The sequence below is a fragment of the Asterias rubens genome, chromosome 1, assembly GCF_902459465.1.
Source record: "Asterias rubens chromosome 1, eAstRub1.3, whole genome shotgun sequence".
NCBI classification, from domain to species: domain Eukaryota; kingdom Metazoa; phylum Echinodermata; class Asteroidea; order Forcipulatida; family Asteriidae; genus Asterias; species Asterias rubens.
Genome location: NC_047062.1, coordinates 23,683,192 through 23,708,785, shown reverse-complemented (window position 1 = coordinate 23,708,785; position 25,594 = coordinate 23,683,192). Strand labels below are relative to the sequence as shown.

The window sequence follows — 25,594 nt, the reverse complement described above, 5'->3', positions numbered from 1 at the left end:
ATGTATATAATAATAATTTTTATTTGATGTCCTTTTCTATGTTAACTTCTACTTGATGTAATATTTTTAACATATTATGATGTTAAAAATGTGCAATTCAGTTTTGTTAACTGCGAGTCATGTTTTAATAAATCATTTTTTAATTGAATTGAATTGAATTGAATGATTTGAGAGAAATCATGAATTTTAGAGAACAATTATTCTTGTTTGTCAATGGATGCTCCCACTTGCATGCATTTACAAATTGTTTGAAGGTTTTTTAAAGTATGGTGCATAACTTTTAAAGGCACTGGACACTATTGGTAAATACTCAAACTAATTGTTACCACTAGTTAACAAGCAGTGGAGAGTGACATTAATATAAAACATTGTGAGAAACGGCTCCCTCTGAAAGAACAAAGTTTTGGAGAAAGAGGTTTTTCTCAATCAAATAATAAATTACTTTAGCTGAAGCCTTTTATTATGCATCTGAAAGCACATCAAATTGTGTAACAAGGGTATTTTTTCTTTTCTTATTCTCTTGCACTTTCGATGACCAATTGAGCTCAAATTTTCACAGAGTTGTAACTTTATGCAATATGTATGGATACACCAGAGAAGAATACTGGTCTTTGACAATTACTCACTGTGTCCAGTGCTTGTAAGTCAGTTTGATCAAATGATAATTGTAAATATGTTATTGTTAAGTAGATACTTCCCCCCCAAAAGATTTAAGAAACAAAGAATGTAATCCCATTAGCAAATGCATTGGTAAAGATAAAACAAAAACTATCCAACACTTTTAGAAAGTCTTTCATTCCAAAACAATAGTGAAGTCTCTTTATTCCCGATGAAAAATTAACATCTATTTAATCATTGCAGTACCTGCTGCTAAAACATAGGTTTCAAACTGCCACTTAGCCACCAGGCTAGCTTGGTGGTCTAGTGGTAAGACAACTAGCAAAAGTGATTTGCCTGTGGATTTCTTTCAAAGAAAGTAATGCAGGCCTGATACATCACGGAGGCAACAAGGGCAATTGCCTCCAGGCCCCTTGGTCATTGCCTTGGTGCCCTTGAAGTGCTCCAATAGAAGTAAACAATTTCCTCATAAGGTGCCCTTTGCTAAGGAGAAAATGCGTTGGTGCCCTGTCCCTTTCAAAAACGGAGAATACAGGCTTAACTGAGTAAACAGTGCCTGATACAGTACACATCGGTGTAAGGTAAAAACAAATAGTGCATTCCATGTGCTCTGTTTTGCTTCAAAACTCTTTTTTGTTATACATCCATGTTGACCTGTGACATTACTCGTTTACAAGAGGGCCACAACGCCTGGACTTCCTGCAGGCACAAATTGTACATAATCAATTGAAGAAAACATAAAACCCATACATTTGATGCTGATAACACTGCTATTTTTTTATAAACTTTTGATTATATGAAGAAAAGAGGACACATCTCAAAAACTGGCTCAGCTTGCTTTGGACTGTTGCAGGCCTGGAATTTCATACTCTTTTTTGAAAAAAAATGTTACAGGGTCTCTATATAGATGTTGCTTACACCATCTTTGTTTAGTCCCCTGTGTGCATTATTAATTATGTATACTGATTCAAATCTATACCCAAAAGGGACCAGATCATTTGCCCTCTCAGCCTCACTTTGGTAATACTGAATTAACAGGAAGACCAGGGGTCGATTTTACAAAGAGTTAGGACTAGTCCTAACGTAGGACTAGTCCTAGGAGATATAAAAAACGCATGGCTAGTCCTAAGTGAGGACGAGTAACTCGTCCTAAGACTAGTCTTCACTCTTTGTGAAATCCACCCCATGGGTGATGTCACTAAGATGGTCTTAACTTAGGACTAGTCCTAGGACTCTTTAGGAGTTATTAAAACCTTAAGGCTAGTCCTAAGTTAGGCAGCTTCAAGATAAGCCTTGTCTTATCTCTTTGTGAAATCCACCCCTGATACCCAATGATAAAGGTCTATTGAGTGTTAAGATTTTAAGCTTTGACTTGAAGTTTACGAGTTAAATGTACCATTTTGCAGTGATCTTGTGTTTAGCTAGAATTTTAATTGAATGACATTATCTGTCTTAAACTAAAAAGGGATGGGGATCTGTTTTGGGGACAGTATAGTGTTGCATGCTACATTGTGATAAAGCGAATCAAAATTAACCTGAAGAGGTTCCCTGAAACCACAGCCTGTATTTCTAGAATGTACCACAGAACCATTAACCAATTTTTTTTTTATATTACCAAGTATTTGAAGCGTATTAGCAAGGCCCTTAGTGGTATAACGCACTACTACTTCTACACGTATACTTAGCTGCAGCTGCAGGCATGGGCACAAAGTACCCCAAACAGCTCAGCAGAATTCTCCGACATCCGTGACGGAATTTTGGGTTGATCAACGAGTACAATATAGGATTCAGTATAGAGTTAAAGTAAGGCACAATAGTTTGACAAATGTATAGCGTTTGTGTTATCTGTGTTTGTTCCTCCTGTAACGAGGCAGTGTAGATCTCGGCTATCATCCTCGGCAACCAGCATAAGACAAAGGCACCAATGACCAGTAAGAGTCGCTTCGCGACGATATACCGCGTGTTGTGCATAAGTTTCTGCCGATGGCTCGCATTCTGTGTTTCGTTGTTCCGTTTGGAGATCACCCAGAAGATTTTAGCATAAGCAATCGTAATGATGAGTAGCGGGATGATCAGACTCACTAGACTCTCAGCCAGGGCAATGCCGAGCCGCTCTGACCTCGTAATGAACGTTAACCTCTGACATTGGTCGTCGTAAAAGAAGGAGGTCGGGATCGAGATGATGACGGTAGAAGCCCAAATTATCAGAATGGTCCGCGTGACGTGTCTCGCTTGAGTCCTCAAGATAAATGGTTGGCAGAGGCAGTAGTACCGATCGATCGAGATACCGACTAACATCCACGCTGAGCCAAACATCACCACATGCCAAATATACGCGAAAAGGGCGCATTCTAAGGCAAAAATAGGGCGGTTAAATGCTGAATACTCCAAATGAAGATGAACCGGAATTGCGATTAAACAAACAATTAGATCCACTATAGCGAGACTGCAGAGAAAATAATTTGCGGTTGACTGACGCTTCCGTCGATTCTGTAAGTACACGGCAACGATGAGGACATTACCCAGAATGCCTGTCACCATTAAGAATCCCATCATGAAGAAGTTGAGCATCATCGACCACTGGAAGACTTCAGGACTCTCAGTTGCATTAACTATCCCTCCATTCTGAAAGAACGTGGTGTTCCATAACTTCGCAAAGACTGCTTTAGTATGGTTTCCAGACTTCTGGAGTATGTTGGGTGTGATTCCTGTATCACTTGAGTTCATAAAGGGCGAAGAGTCTGTTCTCATTGCATCAAGGGCCATCCTATAAATAAATCATCACCCTGTCGCCATCCGTGTAATTTCAAACTATTAGGCAATCTTGCATAAAACAGAACCAGACTATTTTAAACTCCGAGCCTCACTATTACGTGTGCACCATCATTTGTGAGCTCATCTCCCGACGATGACTAGAGCAAGCTGGTCGAAATCAGAAATCTATCTGGCAAGAAGATACACACGTGGTGTTACCGCAAACCAAGTATATATGATTGAGTCCCTTACAATTCGTTTGAAGATATATAATCCTTGCAAGTATGAAGCTACGTGTTCCCCTGGAGTATGCAGTGACGTGTTCCTTGCGAGTATGCAGCTACGTGTTCCTTGCGAGTATGCAGCTACGTGTTCCTTGCAAGTGCAGCTACGTGTTCCTTGCAAGTATGCAGCTACGTGTTCCTTGCGAGTATGCGCGTGTTCCTTACAAGTATGCAACTACGTGTTCCTTGCGAGTATACAACTACATGTTCCTTGGGAGTATGCAACTACGTTTTCCTGGGAGTATGCAGCTACGTGTTCCTTTGGAGTATGCAGTGACATGTTCCTTGGGAGTATGCAGCTTTGTGTTCCTTGGGAGAATGCAAACCTAGGTGTTCCTTGGGAGTATGCAGCTACGTGTTCCTTGGTAGTATGCAGCTACGTGTTCCTTGGTAGTATGCAGCTACGTGTTCCTTGGGAGTATGCAGCTACGTGTTCCTTGGGAGTATGCAGCTACTTGTTCCTGTGTGTGTGTGTATATATACTGAGCAGTGACATCAAAATGTAGCTTGATCTCTTATAAAGGATACCAGCTAAGCACAGTCCGACTATCATGTGTGTGTGTTTATCAACAAGCTGTTCCTGGAAGTCGACCCAGCCTTCTTTAGCATGAATATTAAATCGGCTCCTGATTGTGTACGTCATTCAGTGGGCGAGACCAGACTGTGGCTGCATCCTGTGATTGAAATTGTAGCAGCTCCTGTAAATAAACACAAAAAAACAGATCTTTAGTTTCTTGTGTCACATTTGAATTTTTAAAGATTGAATATTGGAGTTTGATGAGTAGAGCAGACATTTTGGCTACTTCCTCCAATATGATTCTAAGAATTGAAGAAAAATAGAGGGGCAAAAAAAACCTGGTTTACAGTTTATTTCCTTGTGATGTAAAGATCAAATTTCAGTACTCCGGACACAAACAACATGTGGACAAATGTGATATCGGAAAAGTAGTAAGCAATACCTTAATTACTGCCACTACTGCTTTAACCCGTTCCAGTGCTATGTATTCAATTTGTGTAATACTACCGAGACTTTTTTTTTTAATTGCAATAAAATGATAGAAACAATGACAGCATTCAAGGCATAGACACAAGTTCAAAGCTTACTCATTTTGTGTCAAAATTTGACCTACTTTCACTCATTCAAAAGGTCAATGTTAAAAGGCTATGCCTTGAGTTGACCTCATCCAGTATTTTCTATGTTTTGCCTGCATTTCTAGAGCAAAATAATTGTTTCTTTTGCATATTGTTTGCCAGACATTTGAGCTGAAAACATTTTGCAAAAAACCCCCAGTGTTATCATGTAATGGCAAGTATTGAGCAAGTTGGAGTCTTCACCATGGTTAACTATTTTGACTCAACCCATGCTAGTCCATCATTGGTTGACTACAACAGTTTGGCCAGCCTCATGAGCATGGTTTCTTCACTGGTCCCAAAAGCCTGTTCCATGCTAACATGTGTAAAGCGCAGAGGGGAACCAGTGACATTATCAAAATCTCAGAAGGTAATGATGGAGTGTTGAATACTGTGGTACTGATGGTTGACAAGACTTCCAAGTGTGTCACTGCGCATAGACCTTTTCGCAAATACCATTGCGCAAGCGCAAACTGTTGAATGAGGTGCATTGTGGGATAGCTATGGATCAAATTTGATCACCTGCTAGACCACAATGCACCTCTTTCCAAGCTTCACGCCCTCGCGCCCGAGTATTTGCGAAAAGGACTATGTACGTTGCTGGTCAGTAGTTGTCGACTGTTTGCGCACTCAAACATGCTCTTAGTGTCGGTTATAGGAAATTTATGATCTCGGAGGGAATATGGATATGATGGGTGCCTTAGTCAATAATGTTAATCATGTACATGTACATGTATTGCAGGTGTTTTTATGGTACATGAAAAGTCCGTGGGTAGGAGGGGACGGGGGACATTGTGAATTATAACAAATTATAACAAATTACGTGAGTCTGGCATTTGATAAACTTCATTTTGCCGAAGGGTAAAAGATGTCAACAATACAAGAAAATCCTGTCTATGAAGGGATGCTGAGTAGCAACTTATTGCCAGAAATACATCTGGGAAATCAAAAGTGATTGTTCTTTTGCAGGAAGATTGATAATGGTGGGGAAAATGAGGGATATTTATTGTGTGGGTCCTCAGCTTGAGTTTATGTAGCTATGAATTTTATGACATGATTGGTTTTCGGAACAGTGTAAGCTGTTGAAAAGTCAATACATCATTGCGTGCTCAGTTGCTATACTCGTAAAGATTGCAGGTTTTGAACTTACACATAAAATCTTTTTTTTCTTTTTTCTTGTTGCTGTGATTGGTATAAAATATATGTAGAAGTTTTTTTGAAAGCACAAGTTTTTATATAATTTCTCGATTTAAAGACATAACTTTGTAGGTCTTGAACCTTAAAAAAACATAGCTTTACAGACAATGGACACTATTGGTAATTGTCAAAGACCAGTCTTCTCACTTGGTGTATCTCCATCTCCATGCGCCATGTAAACTTTCAAATCCTACTCACTGTGTAAGATGTTTCTTCATATGACATGGACAAACGAAGTATGTACCTCTAGATTTAGCTTGAAATTTGTACTGTCTTTTTGATAACCAATGGTTTTATGCCCACCAAAAAACCTGAAAAATTGTAACAATTTGTTACCTCAGGGATGAGAAACATTTGAAGGTAAACATTTTTATATCTGCTCGGTGTAAAAGTGGCTGTTATTTTGTTTTCCCACTTACACCATTGTGAATTAAGCACTGTATACTCAGTACTTCCAGAGTTCAGTTCTGTAGTTAAGTGTAAAAGAAGCATTCATTTCAACATACTTCCTAAAACTTGTACCAAAGTTTCCGACCCTTTTTGTCAGTGATGGCATTCATTCCTGGAGCCAATGTACAAACCTGGCTTTCCATTGAAGTCAATGGTTAAAGGGACATTACAGAATTGGGGAAAAAAAATCTTTTAAGATCACAGATTTACATATAACTAACACTGTCAAATGATGATGATAGTAGAAAACACCCTTTTAAATATTTCTGTCTGAAATGTCATATTTGGTGATAAATAAATTAAGCTTATTTCCAGTTTGGAGTTTAATCGCTCAGTGAGCATTTTATTTGTTTTTTGTTTGAATCGTTGTCATGCAAAACGTGTACTCATTCCCCCCCCCCACTATTTTCTCGTGACCCAGATAGCTGATCAATCTCAAACTTCTCTAGGTTTTTTCAGTTTATGTATATGGTGAATTTCATAAAGTGCCTACACTGCCAGCACTGTTCCTTTAACTGAGAATGTACACTAGTATTGAACTACTTACACCCTGTTTGTACAGGGTAAACATGATGGACTTTTATTCAATAAACCTTGATTGATGGTTCGTCCAAAGAAAACACTCTGTGAGTTTGTTTCTGTTAACAGGCTGCACGTACACTAGAGGGGGGAAAACAAAAACACTATAAAACAAAGACGGGGCATGGTTAGCAATTCCTGAAATTTACCTTTAAAATCAAGTTTGTATAGATCTTTAGAGGTTGTCTATCAGGGAGTTGACATTGATCTGTTTATGCGATACAAGTCTTTATTTCATTTTCGAGGAACAACAAATATCTTAGAAATGGCTCCCTCTGAAGTGACATAGTTTTTGAGAAAGAAGTAGATTTCCATGAATTTGATTACGAGACCACAGATTTAGAATTTGAAGTCTTGAAATTAACGCACACAACTTCGTGTGACAAGGGTGTTTTTGTTTTTTTCATTATTATCTCGTAACTTCGCCGACCAATTGAGCTCAAATTTTCACAGGTTTGTTATTTTATGCATATGTTGAGATACATCTAGTGAGAAGACTGGTCTTTCACAATTACCAATAGTGTCCAGTGTCTTTAAAGGCTCTACCTGTTTTACTTGTTTCCTTCTTGTCTACTTTAAAATGGCTGACATTGTTGTGCATGGCTGTACGAAAAAGAAAATAAACGGCATAGTTTTGTCAGGTGTTTTTGATTAGCAGAATGTGGAATCGAGTCCCGGTTTTGATACTTTTGTCCTAAAAGCAAGACACTTTACCATTATTGCTTTGTTCTATGGATGGGATAAAAATTAAAAGTTGTAGGTTTCATGTGTTGTGAAACGCATGTAAAAGAACACAGTACACTTATCATTAAAGACAGTGGACACTTTTGGTAATTGCCAAAGACCAGTCTTCTCACATGGTGTATCTCAACATATGCATAAAATAACAAACCTGTGAAAATTTTAGCTTGATTGGCCGTCGGAGTTGCGAGATAACTATGAAAGAAAAAAATACCCTTGTCACACGAAGTTGTGTGCTTTCAGATGCTTGATTTCATGACCTCAAATTCTAAATTTGAGGTCTCAAAATCAAATTCATGGAAAATTTCTTCTTTCTCAAAAGCTACGTCACTTCAGAGGGAGCCGTTTCTCACAATGTTTTATATCATCAACCTCTCCCCATTACTAGTCACCAAGAAAGGTTTTATGCTAATAATTATTTTGAGTAATTACCAATAGTGTCCACTGCCTTTAAGTACGTTGAAACTTTGTTTTTGACCATGAGTGTTTACTAGTATGGTTGTCTGCAGCTTACTGCACTATTTAAACAGTAACATGGTTCTTTGTAATTAAATCAGACTTCTTTCGACCAAAGCTGTGCAAAGCTCCGCATTAAAGAAACTGTGTGCTACATAAAATGAAAAGGGGGAAATATTTGTATTTTTTTGCCCTGTCATCAGCAAATCTTGAGGCCTAGTTATAATGCAATGGCTCTTTACATAGTCTGAGGTTACACATTCATCCCCAAAAAGTACTAGCTAGAAATTTGTTGGAAATTTGTGAGAATTTGTGATTTAAATCTGAAATTGTTCTTATCAAGAACAGAAGATCTTTCTACAATCAAATAACCTCATGCGCCATGTCAAATCTTTGACAATGCCCAATTAAATGATAAATGTACATTTTTTTGCGGATGTAAATGTCTTTAAATATGCAAAGGCAGCATTAATGTTTTATAGTAAATTCTTGTCAAGTGTTGTCTTGATAAAAATGTAATAAATTACCCTATGTTTTGAAACATTTTGGCGCCGTGCACAGAGTGCCTAGTGGTGGTAAAATCTCAGCCTGTCTGTTTGTCAAGGAGTACAGTGTTGCGGGTGTGATAGTCTTTATACAAAATATTGACTGAAGCATTAAAGGCAGTGGACACTATTTGTAATTACTCAAAATAATTTTTATCATAAAACCTTTCTTGGTGACGAGTAATGGGGAGAGGTCGATGGTATAAAACATTGTGAGAAACGGCTCCCTCTGAAGTGCCATAGTTTTCGAGAAAAAAAGTAATTTTCCCTGAATTTGATTTTGAGACCTTGAGGTCTCGAAATCAACCATCTAAACGCACACAACTTCATGTGACATGGGTGTTTTTTTCTTTAATTATTATCTTGCAAGTTCGAAGACCGATTGAGCTCAAATTTTCACAGGTTTGTTATTTTATGATACACCAACTGTGAAGGCTAGTCTTTGACAATTACCAATAGTGTCCACTGCCTTTAATGTTTAAGAGTAAATTCTTGTTAACTGTTGTCTTTATAACACACCATAGTAATTATTTTGTTATCTATCTTTTGAAACATTGTGACTTTGTCGTGCGCAGAGTGCCTGGTTTAAAAATCTCAACCTGGCCAGATACTTGTTTCGGAGAACAATTTATCAATGGCGCTCTGCCACATTCAGTGTGGGCTTGTAATAATTGAGAGGGGTCTGTGAATACCAAGGAGCGTTTAATTGAGGGAAACAGAGATTTATCACGGCTTGCTGTGATTTGGGGACTGCATGAGGTACAGTTAGAGAGTGACTTGGGGGATGATTAAACAGGGAACAGAACCCATGGGAGTTGATTGGCTCATATATATATAATATTACTTTAAAATGTTTAATACATAATGAGGACAGTGGGACGGGGGGGGGGGGGGGGGGACCCAGCCGATGGCCTTCTGATTTGGTTTGTGTTGAGTTAGGTTGGAAATTAGTAATGCAGGTTCTTAAAAGGGCACAGCAATTTCCCGCTTTTAAGGGGCACTTCTATGATATGAGAACCTTGCACATGGCCCCTCTGCAAAAGCACAGGGCACCACGGCAAAAGCACAGGGCAATTTCTGTGGTTGCTGTGGGTTATAACGTTAATGATAATGGGCATTTATAACACATTGGTATCCATCTTAAGATGCTCACGGTGCAGAGGTACATCGATAGAGTTGGGCGTAAAAGTATGGGCCCTATTGCTGGTTGTTCACTGCACTCACCCTGTTCTGTTGAAACGTAGTAAATCACCGAAATAAATAACTGATGGGGCAGGTCTCTTCTCTCTAAATGCATGTAGGCATGAAAGTTTGATTGTTTCTCAGGTATTGAGAAGTCTATGAAGGAATTCAGTGTTCAAATGCTGTTCCCTTCAAGGCAGTGGACACTATTGGTAATTACTAAAAATAATTATTCTCATAAAACCTTACTTGGTAACGAGTAATCGGGAGAGGATGATAGTATAAAGCATTGTGAGAAACGGCTCCCGCTGAAGTAGTGTAGTTTTCGAGAAAGAAGTAATTTTCCACAAATTTGACTTCGAGATGAGGTCTCGAAAGCAAGCATCTGAAAGCAAACAACTTTGTGTGACAGGGGTGTTTTTTTCTTTCATTATTATCTCGCAACTTTGACGACCGATTGAGATCAAATTTTCACAGGTTTGTTTAAAAGTTGAGATACACCAACTGTGAAGACTAGACTTTGACAATTACCAAAAGTGTCCAATGTCTTTAACTATGACAGTATCAGATGTAAATATTTCGCTGGAGCAAAGTACTAGAACTTGATAAATCAGCGAGATTTCAAAATTAGTGTTTGTTCTTTATAATTGCCAATCATTTTCTGCCAATTATTATTACCTTGTATTAAAATCCCCATCAAAATTCAATTTATAATTCTAATCTCATCACACGCACTTTTCTTCTTAACCTTTGGGTTAATCAAATTTTTATCAAATTTTCACCTGTGCCAGCCAAAACTTGTCACTGGCACAAATTAAAAAAATGTCAATCATCAGTGATGGGCTGTGACATTGATGTGTGCTGATATTAATGCTGGAGGGTACTGTACCATGGTTAACGCAATAAAGATGGAAATATTAATTAGTTGTAGATGTTCTTGAGTGAGAATGTATTGCTTAATCTCAAGGCATTTATTGATAATGGTTCTTTGTGTGTATTTTAGAAACCTTGGGGATTTTTTCCAATCTTGGCTCATGGCTTCGTTTGATGTTTGAAACATTGTAGAAAATGTTTTCTGCTCAATTTTGTTTTGCCCAAGGCAAAGCTGGAGCCCGAAATTCAAGGCAGAGTTTTGGAACAAGCCCAGCTGAATGTAATATTTGCAGATATATACACATCATCTGAGACCAAGTGGTTAAACTGACTCAAAGACACTGGACACTATTGGTAATTGTCACAGACCAGTCTTCTCACTTGGTGTTGCTCAACATTTGCATAAAATAACAAACCTGTGGAAATTGTAGCTTAATTGGTCGCCAAAGTCGCGAGATAATAATGAAAGTTGTGTGCTTTCAGATGCTTGATTTCAAGACCTCAAGTTCTAAATCTGAGGTCTCAATATCAAATTTGAGGAAAATTTCGCTGTTTCTCACTATGTTTTATACTATCAACCTCTCCCTATTACTCGTTACTAAGTAAGGTTTTATGCTGATTACTTTGATTAGTTACCAATAGTGTCCACTGCCTTTAAAAAGAACAAGCTATAAATTCCTACATTGTTGAGAAAGTTAGTACAGTTGCCAACAAATAAGCCCTTTTCATTCAAGAACCAAAAATAAACCACAACAACCATCGTTTTGGGTGCCAGTTTTCTGTTCCAACGGTTGCATGGGATTTTATGACAATTTATCACACAATCTAACACATCACGTTTTTTCAGATCGCACTTTTCAGCTGTCAGTTTCTCGTTTAGTGTAATGTTATTGCGTAACCATCAATCGCTTTCTTGACGCACCATTTTTTTTTTTTTTTTTAATGTTTCAAGGAATGAGTATTGATGTTGATCCATAATCTGAATGCAGCCTCTTTGCGCAAATATATGTATGTGTTGTCCCTGTACAAAGAGAGAGTAGGGCATCTTTAAAACTAATTTGGTTGCCAACGTGACAAATACTTCCTTTTCTAAGGAATGTTGAAGTTCACATGATGTTTACATAATTGCTACAAGAACTACGTCAAAATGTGGACCAGAGAATTTATTAGCCTATCAACTCACTGAAACTAAAGCATCGGCACTGCACGGACTGAAAAGAATTCCACACATACTGTAGGTAAAAACCCAAGAAAGTTCAAACTGAAATGAAAATCATCTCTTTTCCCCTTTATTCCTAGTTCCTTCCTTGTCAAAGTGCCTTGGACGAGATTTTTGTATGCTGGCTAGCCGAAACCGTTTCTGTTTTTTTCCGTTATCGCAATCAATGTGGACGTCAGAAAAACTGCAGAGGTGCTAAATGTCTGTTTATGACCATGGTTTCAGGTTGCTGTGTAATCGGAACCATCTGTAGACAATTATTAAACATTTCTGATTGTCACGCATACCTCTACCTAGAGAAATGTTATTGATCCGCCCTTTCGACTGGAATTACTTCGGGCAGACATCTTTCAATTTTGTCAATTTTCCAGGTTGAGTTCCACCATAAAAGACGAAGCACTAGTCTTTCCATAAAGCTAATCTGTGGAGTGTTTTCAATAAAATAAATCGAAGAGAAAACTGTAACTTTAAGTATGCAAAGTGATTGAGCGTCGTGTGCATTTTGGCGCTTTGCTAAATGGACAAGAACTGAAAATTTACAACAATCTTTAGATTGCTTTCCAACATTTTTTTATTTGTTTATTTATACAGAAAAGGGCATTTTTGAATAGGAATAAAAGAGTAGTGACTTGGTCTTGAGTGTTGGTTTAAAACCTTTTTGGGTCTTGGCTTTTCCGTTTTTCAGTTTAATATTATGTTCAAAACTTACACTTCATCAATGGATTACTTGGCTTGGGTTACTCGAACCTCACCCGCATCTTTAAAAGAATCTCTATCCCTGGTTACCTCAAAGGAATGTGAAACAAGCCGTCCTTCAAAAATCAATTTCAAGCAGACTCATAAGATTGTTTCAAATCCCGAACATAAATCACTCTAACTATTAACATGTAAACAACCCTTCTTGAATCCCGGTCCAAACCCATCAGAGAACTATCTCTAGTATTAGATTCATCTTCATCTTACCCAGTTGGCATGAATTGGAATCGAAGGCCAAGAATGAGGTTATTCCTGTAATATGCCATCAGCGTCCCCTAATTCATCAAGTTTCCCCACAAAAGAAAAGTGCTCGGCTTAAGGAGTTTATTTCCATTAACCTTGTTTCAGGATGATTGCTATTGATCAGACGTGGATGAGCGCAATGGGAAACGTGTAATTAGGCCCTATTCAGCTGACGCTTAGCAGTGTAGAGTAGCCCCTTTCATACTTTCTGCGAACGGGAATGCGTTACGAATGTTGACGTCACAAATTCATAACAAATAATCCGCATCAGTTGACTTGTACTCATTTCTTGCGAAAACAGCCCTGTGACGTCCAAGTTCTTAGGAATTATGAACCAGGCTTTAGGGTAAAGCTAAGCTTGTTAAATTTCTCAAGAGGATTGATATACTGGTGTTTGCACATTGTTGAGTTGTGGGTGAGCGCAGTGGTGCAGGGCAATACAAAACTTGTATTTAGGCCCTTATTCAGGCGACGCTTTGCAGTGTATACACGTTTGTGATAAGCTAAGCTAGTTAAATTTCTCAACCTTAATGTGGTGTTTTAGACGATAACTGTTCCAGAAACTGAAAAATACTTGGATAGTTCTATATAAATCAAACATGGGAAACCAGGACAGTCACATTTGCACGGTAACCACTTCTGTTGTCAAAACATCTATAGAAAAAAAAATGTTCTGTGCCTCTGCATATTTTTTTTTTTAGGGCTCTCTTGGAGCTTCTGGATAATCTTTTTCTTTGAAAAATATCCATTGTCACTTATTATGAGATTGTCAAAGAACAAAGACATTGGCACCAGGATTTGTTCTCTCATGGGGAAATATGATTATGCGTTCTCCCTGTCCCTCTTTGTACAAGGGAGGTTGCAAAATTCCCTTGTTTGAGATCATCTAACAAACAACAAATGTAGTATTTGGCAGACTTAAAGGGAAGGTACACTTTTGGTAATTACTTAAGACGAATATTAACTTAAAAACTGACTTGGTAACGAGCATTGGAGAGCTGTTGAAGTATAAAACATTGTGGGAAATGACTCCCTCTGAAGTAGCGTAGTTTTCAAGAAAGAAGTAATTTTCCAAGATTTTGATTTTGAGACTTCATGTGACAAGGTTTTTTTTCCCGTTTGTTATTATCATGCAACTTCGACGACTAATTGAGCTCAAATGTTCACAGGTTTGTTATTTTATGCATATGTTGAGATACACCGAGTGAGAAGACTGGTCTTTGACAATTACCAATAGTGTCCAGTGTCTTTAAGCTCTAAAGCTGGGGCCTACATTGATCTATCACTGCACATGAAACGGTCAAAACAAAATTTCTTCTGGGATTGATATGTATACACTAGGATGCTGATATTTGTGTTGGTGCTCAGGGAAAAATGTATAATCTTTCCCCCAAAGGGTAATGGAGTAAGCTTGGGTTAAATTCTCCGTTCTCCAATTTGTTTGTCTAAGCCCATACCAAGCATCTTTGGGGATCATGGAATTTTATATGTCAAGTATTTTGCCCTTTTTCCCACTAACCCTTGAATCTATATGAGCATTTAAACTTGATTGCTTTGTACTTTTGTGGATTATTTCCTGTTCTACTTCTATACAATTTATGTATCAGGAGATCAAAAAAACTTGTCTTAGATCCAAGATTTACATTTTACTACGGTCTAATGATAATGATAGTAGGAAACATTCCTTGAAGTATTTCTGTCTGAAATGTCATATTTTATTTAATAGAAATAATAAAAGTAGTTTCCTGTTAGGATGTTATCACTCAGTGAGCATTTCATTCCTTTTTTTAAATCAATGTTATGCAAAATGTGTTATCGGTTTTTAAACAATTTTCGTTGACCCAGATGGCTAATCGATCTCAAACTTGTACAGGTATGTCAGTTTTTGTAGATGGTGGATTACATAAAGTGCTACACTGTCAGCAACTGTTTTGTTAGCAAAAACCAATTCTGTAATGTTCCTTTAATTTCATTGTAAAAGCCCCCAACTAACGTAAGGGCTTTTGCAACTCTTGACCTTAATTTGATCTTGTGTAGGAAATAAAGGCGGTCGTTCTTTGTAAAGGGCACCTCGTCTGAGTTTGACTCTCTACTGGAATAATCCCTAAAGAAGACAGAGGCAAGAGACTGTGGCACAGAGATAATCTCATCTATGGTGTAGTGTATCAGGCCCGTATTTTCATTGGAAAAGTACTTTATTCTTAGTATAGGAAGTAATAATATCCTACAAGAACATGTTAAAAGGGATGTGAAACGGCAATAAGTGGGGGGGGGGGGGGGGGTAAACCAGTTTAAGAGCACCATTTTCAAAATGTTCAATCAGCCTTGTACATGTACATGTATATGACATTTTGAAGTCAAAATCAGATTGTCCCCCCCCCCCCTCGTCATAACTATTTTTTTAGCCACTTGCTTCCCCTCCTCAATTTTTGAATACAGTGCTGCCACTGTCCTTAATCTGGATTTCTTCATGTTTGATTTACGGGAAGTGTTGTCACAAGCAGAAATAGGGGGGCCTACATGTATGTGAAATAATCCTGAGGATGAAATGGTTCAGCTACTGTAACCAAGAGGTTTGAATTCACAGTTTACCAGCGCCCTGATATCAGGCCGTGATTTGTTGCACCAATCTAAATGAATCAAACTGCCCGGGTATATAATAATTTCAGTTTATATTTAGGGGTGTGTTTCTGCAGCTGTTTGACGGTAAACCTCTCAGACTCCAGCAGTGTTATGGTCCAGCTGCATGTCTAATATCGACCAGTTTACCCCATTGACATTCAAACATTTACAGTTGTACATTTTTGTCATTTTTTCCCCCTCCTTTTTTCCAAGTACACTGATTGTCGTGTTAGATGACAAACGGTGTGAGGGAATACGGTTTGATCAATGGTAGCAAACAAGCAAGTGATAGTTTAGTTTAAGGCACTGTACATGTTTGTTAATTGTCAAAGACCAGTGTTCTCACCTGGTGTATCCCATTATAAGCATAAAAAAATAAGCCTGTAAAAGTTTGGGCTCAATTGGTCATCGAAGTTGCGAGAAAATGGTGAAAGAAAAAAACCCTTTGTTGGACGAATTTGTGTGCTTTCAGATGGGAATAAAAGACTTCTAGCTAGAGTCTTTTAATATTTTAGTGAGAAATTACCTCTTTCTCAAAAACTACTTAACTTCAGAGGGAATAGGATTTGAACTACCTCTAGCTACCGGGCAATCTCGGTAGTCTAGTTGGTAAGACACTGCTCTAGAATTGCAAGGGTCGTTGGTTCGAATCCCAACTGAGGAATAAGCATGTGATATTTTTTCACAGGACTCGGGAAAGTACTGAGTATACAGTGCTAACACACATGGGTGTATGGGTGAAAACCAAAATTAGTATTCAGAGGGAGTCGTTTCCCACAATGTTTTATACTATCAGCAGCTCTTCAATGCCGGTTACCAAGTCAGTTTTTAAGTTAATATTTGTTTTGAGTAATTACCAACTGTGTACCTTCTCTTTAACATCAGGCAGGGCTTGAATTTTAAATTGGGTCACTTGCCTGAGGCCAGTGATTTAAACTGTCGGGCCAGTAAACTCAAGACAGGACAAGTTCTCAAAGAATGTTGTTCAAAATGTTGAGTTTGAGTCTCACAAATATCTTTTGATTGATCCTGCCGAGTATCACCCATAAAACAGGAGATATAAAATCTTCTCTTGGTGTTTGTTCAAGTAAAACAGTTCAGATGATTAAACTGTGTTTTAAAGAAGACAGCCATTACTGCATAAGCCACTTCCATGTATTGACAATCTCAAAAATATATCAACTTTAAATTTCCGAACTAGGAACACAAAAGAACACATAACATTAGCAGCAAATGTAAGTAGTCTTAGGACAGCAAGGCCTTTTTGGGCAAAATTTACTGTGTATGATTGTTGTTTGAACACCTTCCTTCTTCAAACTTTGCCTCGGCAGTTGCCTCGCGATCGCGCATCTTCCCTGTCTGTTTATATTTGTTGTACAATGTATGTGTACATACAGGCAATGTATTTGTGTACATATTTCTGTCCAGAAACCATCACCTTGGCTTCAACATGATAAGTCAATATGTTCAACAGTAGAAAGTGTAGTAATCAGCAATGTTCACTATACAAATAAGTTATAAGGTAATGCCATTTTTAGAACTTCCCATTTTGAGCTTGAGCAGAAGCGTTTAGGCAAATGTTATAGATAAGCTGGGGTTACATTCTGCCATATAAACCCCCTCCCTCCTTCCGACCCCCAACCTCCATTGATTTTTATCATATTTAAATAATCAGGCACACAACTTTTGATGAACACAGGCGAAATTCCCCCATGAATGAACACAGACCAAATTCCCCCAAAAAACATTTTGCTCACTGTGAACATTTGTTCACCCTGTACAACCCATCACTTTACACATTTAATCTCCATAACGAGCTACAAATGTACACTTTATTAGAACATGCAGACAACGTTAAAGACACTGGACAATATTGGTAATTGTCAAAGCAGTCTTCTCACTTGGTGTATCTCAACATGTGCATAAAATAACAAACCTGTGAAAATTTCAGCTCAATTAGTCGTTGAAGTTGCGAGATAACTATAAAAGAAAAAAACACCCTTGTCACACGAAGTTGTGTGCTTTCAGATGCTTGATTTTGAGACCTGAAGTTCTAAATCTGAGGTCTCGAAATCAAATTCGTGGAAAATTACTTCTTTCTCGAAAACTACGTCACTTCAGAGGGAGCCGTGTCTCACAATGTTTTATACTATCATCCTCTCCCCATTACTCGTTACCAAATAAGGTTTTATGCTAATAATTATTTTGAGTAATTACCAATAGTGCCTAGTGTCTTTAAATTGATTGTTCTAATATTACCTAGAATGGCATAATATGAACCTGGGTTAGCCAGGGTCAATTGTTTTGTTGTCAGAAATTTCAGCCCTTTTTGATTCAAGCTTGCTATGTATCTGTGGCAATCAATAATCAATATTTCTATATTAAGAACATTCTATTGTAAGTCTACTTGGAAAAGTGCCAATCAGTTCAGGTACTCAATGTAAAAAAATAAAAGAATTGTAATTATCTCAAAATGCAAGACGTAGTACCTCTCAAATGTAACACACAGGAGGTTTAAGGGGGTTCATTTTCAATGCCAAAGGGATACCCAAGCCCACTACTCTTATTTGTTATTCTATAAGAGAGTCTGTAAGTTCTCCAAACCGTAACACCCCTAAAATTCGTGAGACATTTTAATGTCTTCCAAATTCTAGGGGTGATTTAAAAATGATAAATTTAGCAAACAGATTTTTTTTTTTTATAGCAACAGTTTTAAACCACCTTTCCTAATAGTCGTTGTTAGACCACTGTACGCACTGAATATTATTTTAACCCATGGCGATTGAGTTATTCTGTTGACTCAGTTCAATTGGATTATAACAAGACCGGGACGTGCTGCAATCTGGGCTGCAGGAATTATTAGACCCAGAATTGTCCGTTCTCTGCTTCAGTGATAAGATGGTATTTAGTTTATGATGTTCTATTTTGATAATGCGAAAGATGATTGCAATCTTGGTCTGGATGAGGGTTTATTTTAGCTGGAGTCTGGCGTCATCAAGAAGGATGGACACTCAGAGTTAAGATTTGGACAGCTAGGGATGCTTCATTTGAAAATAAAAAAAATATTTGTGAGTGAACACAAGTAATTATTAAAAGTAGTTTATACACATGTTTTTCTGATTGAGTTTTAATAATGATAATATTAATAATAGTGGTTTCCTATATAGCTCGCTTATCCGTCACTCAGTGACGCTCAAAGCGCTTTAACGTACAGTATTTTCCTGCTCTCGCGCAATATGCTGCCAATCAAACCAGGAACACCGGGGCAAACCCCTTTCTTTTTTCGATAAAAGCACTGGGTTCTTTTATGTGCGTTACACAACACACAGGACCAACGCCTTTACGTCCCATCCGAAGGACGAAGTAATGGTTAAGTGTCTTGCTTAAAGCCATTGGACCCTTTCGGTACAGAAAAAAAAAAAAAGTTCACAGATTTACCAAAAACTTACAGGGTTTACAGAAGGTAGTGGTGAAAGACTTCTCTTGAAATATTATTCCATGAAATGCTTTACTTTTTGAGAAAACAGTAAAACAACATCAATTCTCGATAGCGAGAATTACAGATTTTTTTTAAACACATGTCATGACACGGCGAAACGCGCGGATACAAGGCTGGGTTTTCCCCGTTATTTTCTCCCGACTCCGATGACCGATTGAGCCTTAATTTTCACAGGTTTGTTATTTGATATATAAGTTGTGATACACGAAGTGTGGGCCTTGAACAACACTGTTAATACTGAAAGGGTCCAATGGCTTTAAGGAACACAAGTGTCACGACCGGGACTTGAACTCACACTCTGCTGAGATTGAACGCCAGAGTTTGAATTCGGTGCTCTTAACCGCTCGGCCACGACACCTCCAAATAAACAATTCTACAGAATACCAAAACATAAAAGCAATTTAACTGTAAAGGTATCTTAGATATTTACATAAGTCTGATTTCCGATTGATTTTTTTGCCACAGCAAAATCAGTAAAACTGTTACTAAGTAGCCAGAAAAGTCTACAGAAGACTTTAGCACTTGTATATATAGGTATTACCACTAGATAACATGAGCCACTCCACCTTGTAAACTGTTACAAGGTGCAGCATGTTTAAATACACACGTAAAATGGGTCTTATTATCTTTTCTGCTTCATAGCTGTGTTTACAAGAACACAATGGTACAACACTCTTCAACTGTACCTGCAAGTTTACTATTTACATGTATTTATAGTTTCTTCTTATTTCTCCACACCATGCAAAGCTTCAAACAATACTAACCTTCGACTGTTAAAAGCGCTATTTTTTATAAGAACCGCATATTATTATTAATTCTGTTATGACATGAGTTTCAGAAACAAATCATTGATAATCCATTTTTGATTAAATTGCAGCAAATGGCTTTTTTCAGAAGAGATGAAAAAGATTTAAGATGGATTTTGCTTAACGACTAACCACTAGTCAAGGGAGATTAACTTCTTTAGTGATACTACTGGTAGGGCCATAGCGAAAAGGTCACTGGTCATTATGGATTTAAAACCCTCTGGCCAGTTACTGGTGGGTGCAAGCTTTGATTTGGATTAAAGGTGGTTGCTGGACAGTTTTTTTTATATAGTTTAGAACCTAATCTCATTATCAGGGGAAATTGATCTCGCCGCGCTGTTTTTGTTTTTGGTTTTTCAGCTCACCTACACGTATAACCTCTGGTATTGGTTAATTAAAATGTGCCACTATATATATGTATGGCCGTGGCGTGGTTGACCCACTTCTTGGGCACACTCATTTTACATTAGTGCCCAATTTCATGGCTCTGCTCACCATAATGACAGATTCGGCGCTTACAGAAGCAGGGAATCCTGTGCTTACGGCAAGCGTAGTTCACAGGTTAGCTGCAAATTTTGGCTTGTGCACGTGCGTACTCCACGTTACTAGGCATTCTACGCTTACAAGGCTAGCGCAGAAATTGGGCGGTAAGCAGAGCCATGAAATTGGGCCCTGGTCATTGGGCTAATAAAATTCCTTTCATCTTTCCCTGGGGAATGAACAGCCCCGAGCTCCCATGGCGCTCCAGTGGCTTTTTCAAACACAATATCAACCTCCTCTACTACCCACACACACAAGTGTGTAAACACCTGCAATCGTGGACCCTCCTTTGTTCAACTCTTTGTGAGAGCAACCATGGACCACAGTGCTTTTCTTTGTGATAGCAACCGTGGACCATTTGTCCCTTTTGTTATAGGTCCCCGGGTTTGAATGTGGATACCTACCCACAGGTACCCATTTATACCTCAAGATAAACCATCATAGTAAAGCTTCTTGCTCAAGGACAATTGTGTCATGACCAGGGTTGGAACCCACACTCTGAAGACTTAACCATGGCGCTCATAACCATGACACCCTAAAGAATTGCCTTTGAAAGTGATGGTGTAATCACTTATGTTCTGTATGCCAACAGGATGGCGCTTGTGCTGCTCTCAGGGGTTCAAGTACTTTCGTTGTATTTCGTTACCTGACATTTGAAAAACAGTCAGATAGGTTGATGTAGTGATGTAAAAAGAGGCAAGTGATGGATGGTAATGTAAAAGGGCAGGCCTGACACTTCATGGAGGCAACGAAGGTGATTGCCCCCTTGCCCTCTAGTCATTGCCTTGGTGCCCTTGAAATGCTCCTGTTGAAATTTGCAATTTCCTCATAGGGTGCCCTTTACATTTTTTCGTTCCATTCAGCGAGCATTTTACGTTCCATCCGAAAAGTACTATTGCACAGTGCGTAAAACATCACCGTGTGCGTGTTTCTTTGGTAATGCAGAGTTGTTACAGATCTACTTGGATGTTATATAAAACAAATAATGAATGTTTTTCATTCGTGCAAAAAGTTGTTTTCAACTCGGCTCCGCCTCGTTTAATAGAACATTCCATCTTTCAACTCATGAAAATATTTGCACCATTGCACTCATAAACATTCATTACTTGTATAATAACTAGTCCAATAGTTCACCATGAATATAGTTCATACAGGACCTCCTGCAGATGCCAGTAATTGAATTGTAACTGGTGGTATTTCAAAGACCATACCATGGCTGTCAAGAATGATCTGATTGAGCTTGCTGTTTATTGTTTTAATAATGATGTATGATGACAGCAGTCTATATGAAGAGATACCAAACCTGTCAATGAAAAGTACATTTTGAAGAAGATGCAGTACTGGTAGCTATAGGCCCAATTTCTTAGAGCTGCTTAGCACAATGCTTACCAGAACAAGATAACATGACAAAATTCAAAGTCACATGTACGATCTGTGACTGGTATCCTACTTTAATTTGCTTAGCAGAAACGCTTCAAGCATTCTTTATCTGCTTAAATGTTTCTCAAAACGCTTTATACTCTCAAACGCTGCTGTAGGGTTTCTAACCAAAGGATTTGAACGCCATAAACGGAGTTATTTTGTTCACAAAATTAGGCTTATAATTGTGGCCATTTTGTTTCTTTCAAATAGCTATCAAGTAAGTTTTGTGCACACTGAATGACAGAAGCCAATTGATGCACAAAGTGTAATTTTGAAGTAGCATCTGATACACTTTGTGTAGATTTTGGCGATACTTTACAAACAGTCCAGTGTACATACAATCGAACTGGATGCTTTAGTGCCAAGCATTATGGCTCATCGTTGAATTGGGGGGTTGATTATGGCCGCAGTGATTGTTGATTCAGAAATTGAACCCAATGCAAAGCTGTGACAGGAGTGTGCATTGATAGGCTCAGCCCGCCAGCCCTCCAACCCCTTCAGGAAATTTGTTTCATTGATTGAAGGGTAGCAATAGCAACAACTCGTTCCTAATACTAGGATATGCCGATTATCGACCATCCACTTTTAGAAAACTATGAAGCAAAAATGCACTATTCAGTCAGAAATAGAAGTGTATTTTTACATAGGTGCGTAGATAAGAATTAGGTTTATTAGTACCCAGGATTGGTGAATATCAAAAAAAGTTAAGCTGAATTGTTGTAAACGAGCCTCTTACTTTTTATTGTAGTAGCCCCCCCCCCCCCCCCATCGATCAGAGATAAGAAATTTCAGTTCAAAAGTGAAAATCTTATTTTCTTAAGATATTTTCTTAAGATACTAAGGAATATTGTTTTGTTTTTTTACCAAACGTTTACCGACCCTTTGATACTGAGGGTAACATATTATGTGTCCCTCTGCATTTTAAATCAACGCGCATTCGTAGGTCTATGATGTGTAAATTGTAACTAACCGAAAAAAAATAGAAGCAGTGTAGTGTTCAGGGTTGAACCACTTCTATTGTAATTCAGTGGCCTTACTACTTATAGCTGTATTTAAACGGTCCCAGTATTGATTTTACCGTTGCCAGCTGGATTTTAACAGACACTTTGTTTTATTGACACTGAATTTGTGAAAACTGATTTTCAAGGAGAGAGTTTGTACTTGCATTGAATACAATGGGTGTTCTTGGATGACTAGCTGTTTTAACATCTGGCCCTTTATTTCATGGCTCAGCTTACTGTATAATTCTGTGTTATGGCCTGTAGACTCGGTGCACTTTACAGTGTGCTGGGTAAGCACAGAGTTCTGCGGTAAGCAGAGTCGTGAATCAGGCTAAGTCCTAGAATGTCGAAGGTCATGGGGATGGGGGGTAGTTTTATGATACCTACAACTAATAGGATTGAAACAAACAGTTGGTACCAATCACCAATCTTACTCAATCCCTTTAAAGGCAGTGGACACTATTGGTAATTACTCAAACTCACTATTTGCATAAAACCTTACTTGGAAACGTGTAATGGAGAGCGAGTGATAGTGTACATTGTGAGAAACAGCTCACCGTGAGATACACCAATGACCAAGTGAGAAGACTGGTCGTTTCTCACAATGTTTTATACTTTAAGGGACACGCTGGAAAAGAAAGTTTTGTCGTGTACTAAACAAACAGGCCTAATACCCGGTGATCTACAAATCCTTCACAGCAAGATACCATCATTAAACTTGACAGATTAATAAACTAATGATCAAACAAAATTTATGAGAAGCATGTATCAACTCGGCAATGCAGAGAAATAAAGCATTTCATTGGCACGATTTGACCTTCACTTGACCACCTGGGGCCAACTTTGCAAAGCTGCTTTCAAACGCTAACCCATGAAACGGTTGCCAGCCGGGGGGGGGGGGGGGGGGGGGGGGGGAAGAGGCCAAATTTCCTTGCTCTGCTTACCGTAAGCAAAGAATTAGCACTTAAGGAAACAGGAAATTCTGCGCTTTTGTCAAGCATATTTTATGGGTTATCTTACCTTGTGTATACAATCCCTTTATTGCTTGCTTACCCTTTAAAAGTCCCTAGGAATATTTTTAATTTTCCAAGTATTAAAATGCCATTTCTTTTGAATGTTTGCTGAGGTTGATAAGATAGTTTGTAATTTTGTCTCTGGTTCGATCTGGCAGCAACATCATGCCTCACCTCACCTTGTACCCCTTTCAAGGTGTTGTTTTAAGATTGCTTTGTCTCATAAATATTTTCTTAACACGCTCCACCTGAATTGATAAGTCGCTGACAAGTGTCATGTATTATAGATGTATTACATTATAAATAATACACTTATGATAATTAAGGAATGAAAGAGTGGCGATGAGGTGTTAAAAGGCTGATTAAACTGCAGGGTCGTTACCTTACAATGATGGACTGAGCAGAAGGTGAGGTCCTTTATTGCACGGTCACGTCCCTTCATGGTTGTAAACATCTGTTTACATGTATGACTGAGTTACAGTATTTCCTTTTGTTACAAAGAACTTTAAAACAAAGGAAAAACTGTAATTTATTTAGTTATTTATTGAGGGTTTTTTTTGTTTTTGTTTTTAATCCTCTGGCTCTTTTTCCAGAGATCAAATTGTAAGCCCTTTCCCTGCCCCTCATTACAACCTCGGGACTCTACCATGACACTATCCACACCAAAAGTAGAAAAAAACAATCAAACTAACCCCTAGTCATGTTTTTGAGATACTTCGTAAACCCAGAGTGAATATGTCCGCGCAGGAAGAATAATTCCTAGCTATACACATAATCTTAGAAGCTTCTTATATTCAAATACTTGTGAATAAAATTGTTCTTGAATGGCCTGGAAAGTCTGATACAAAAACCTACACCATGTGTACATGTAGTTCAGCCAATGTACTCTATAAAATGTGCCTACTTTTTTTTCCCCCAAGGGCCAAGCATCATGCCTGATTTAGCCAGAATTTTAGATGGTGTGTCCAAAGTGTGCAAATTAAAATCATAAATCTAGTGCACTGCTCACTGACTTAAAAATGAAGCAATTAAATCTTGACATCAAGTGCCTTGTATCTTAACACAAACTAAAAAGAAACATTAAGTGCAGATGATTGTAAATAATGTATGTGACATGTTTTAAGCATGCCCTCGAAAATGTACGGGGGCATATTATACACCTGTCATATAAAGCCCCTTTCACACAAGTGCAATTTAGCAAGGGTGCCTTGTTAAATTGTAGCAAGGTTGTAAATTTGTACAAAATGTACCTCATGTGAAAATACAGCCATTATATAAGAGTGTCCAAGGTCCCGTGTAAAATCTTGTCAAACACATTTTGTCAGAGGTCCGGACCAACAACAAAAACAAACCCACAACAAAATCCTTGGAAGTTTTGACCAAGGACGTGCGTGAAATCATTTTGTGAAGGGAACCTAAATAAGACATGTTCAGAGTAGTTATTAACTTACATGTGTTTTTTTAAGATGTCCACTCACACTTGATAATTTCCCACTCGTTGATTGAGAGACCAAAGTGGGATTCCAGATCCCATCACATGTCAAAGATATACTCCTTACAAGTTGTCAATCCAACCGTGACCTAACAGTCCTTCCGGCCAATTTGTGATAATTTGTAGCAATATCACTCTGTGTGAAGTGACCATCCGTTAGTAATACATCCT

General features: G+C 38.1%; 1 protein-coding gene across 1 annotated transcript; it reads right to left on the bottom strand.

Moving 5' to 3' along the window:
* Positions 1-1,736: 1,736 nt before the first annotated feature.
* Positions 1,737-25,594, bottom strand: LOC117295779 (D(2) dopamine receptor-like). The gene is made up of 2 exons (XM_033778533.1): positions 25,383-25,594; positions 1,737-4,354 (listed from the first exon to the last, which is right to left on the bottom strand). The coding sequence occupies exon 2, from the start codon at positions 3,382-3,384 to the stop codon at positions 2,263-2,265; it is 1,122 nt and encodes a 373-aa protein (XP_033634424.1). The 5' UTR covers positions 3,385-4,354; positions 25,383-25,594; the 3' UTR covers positions 1,737-2,262.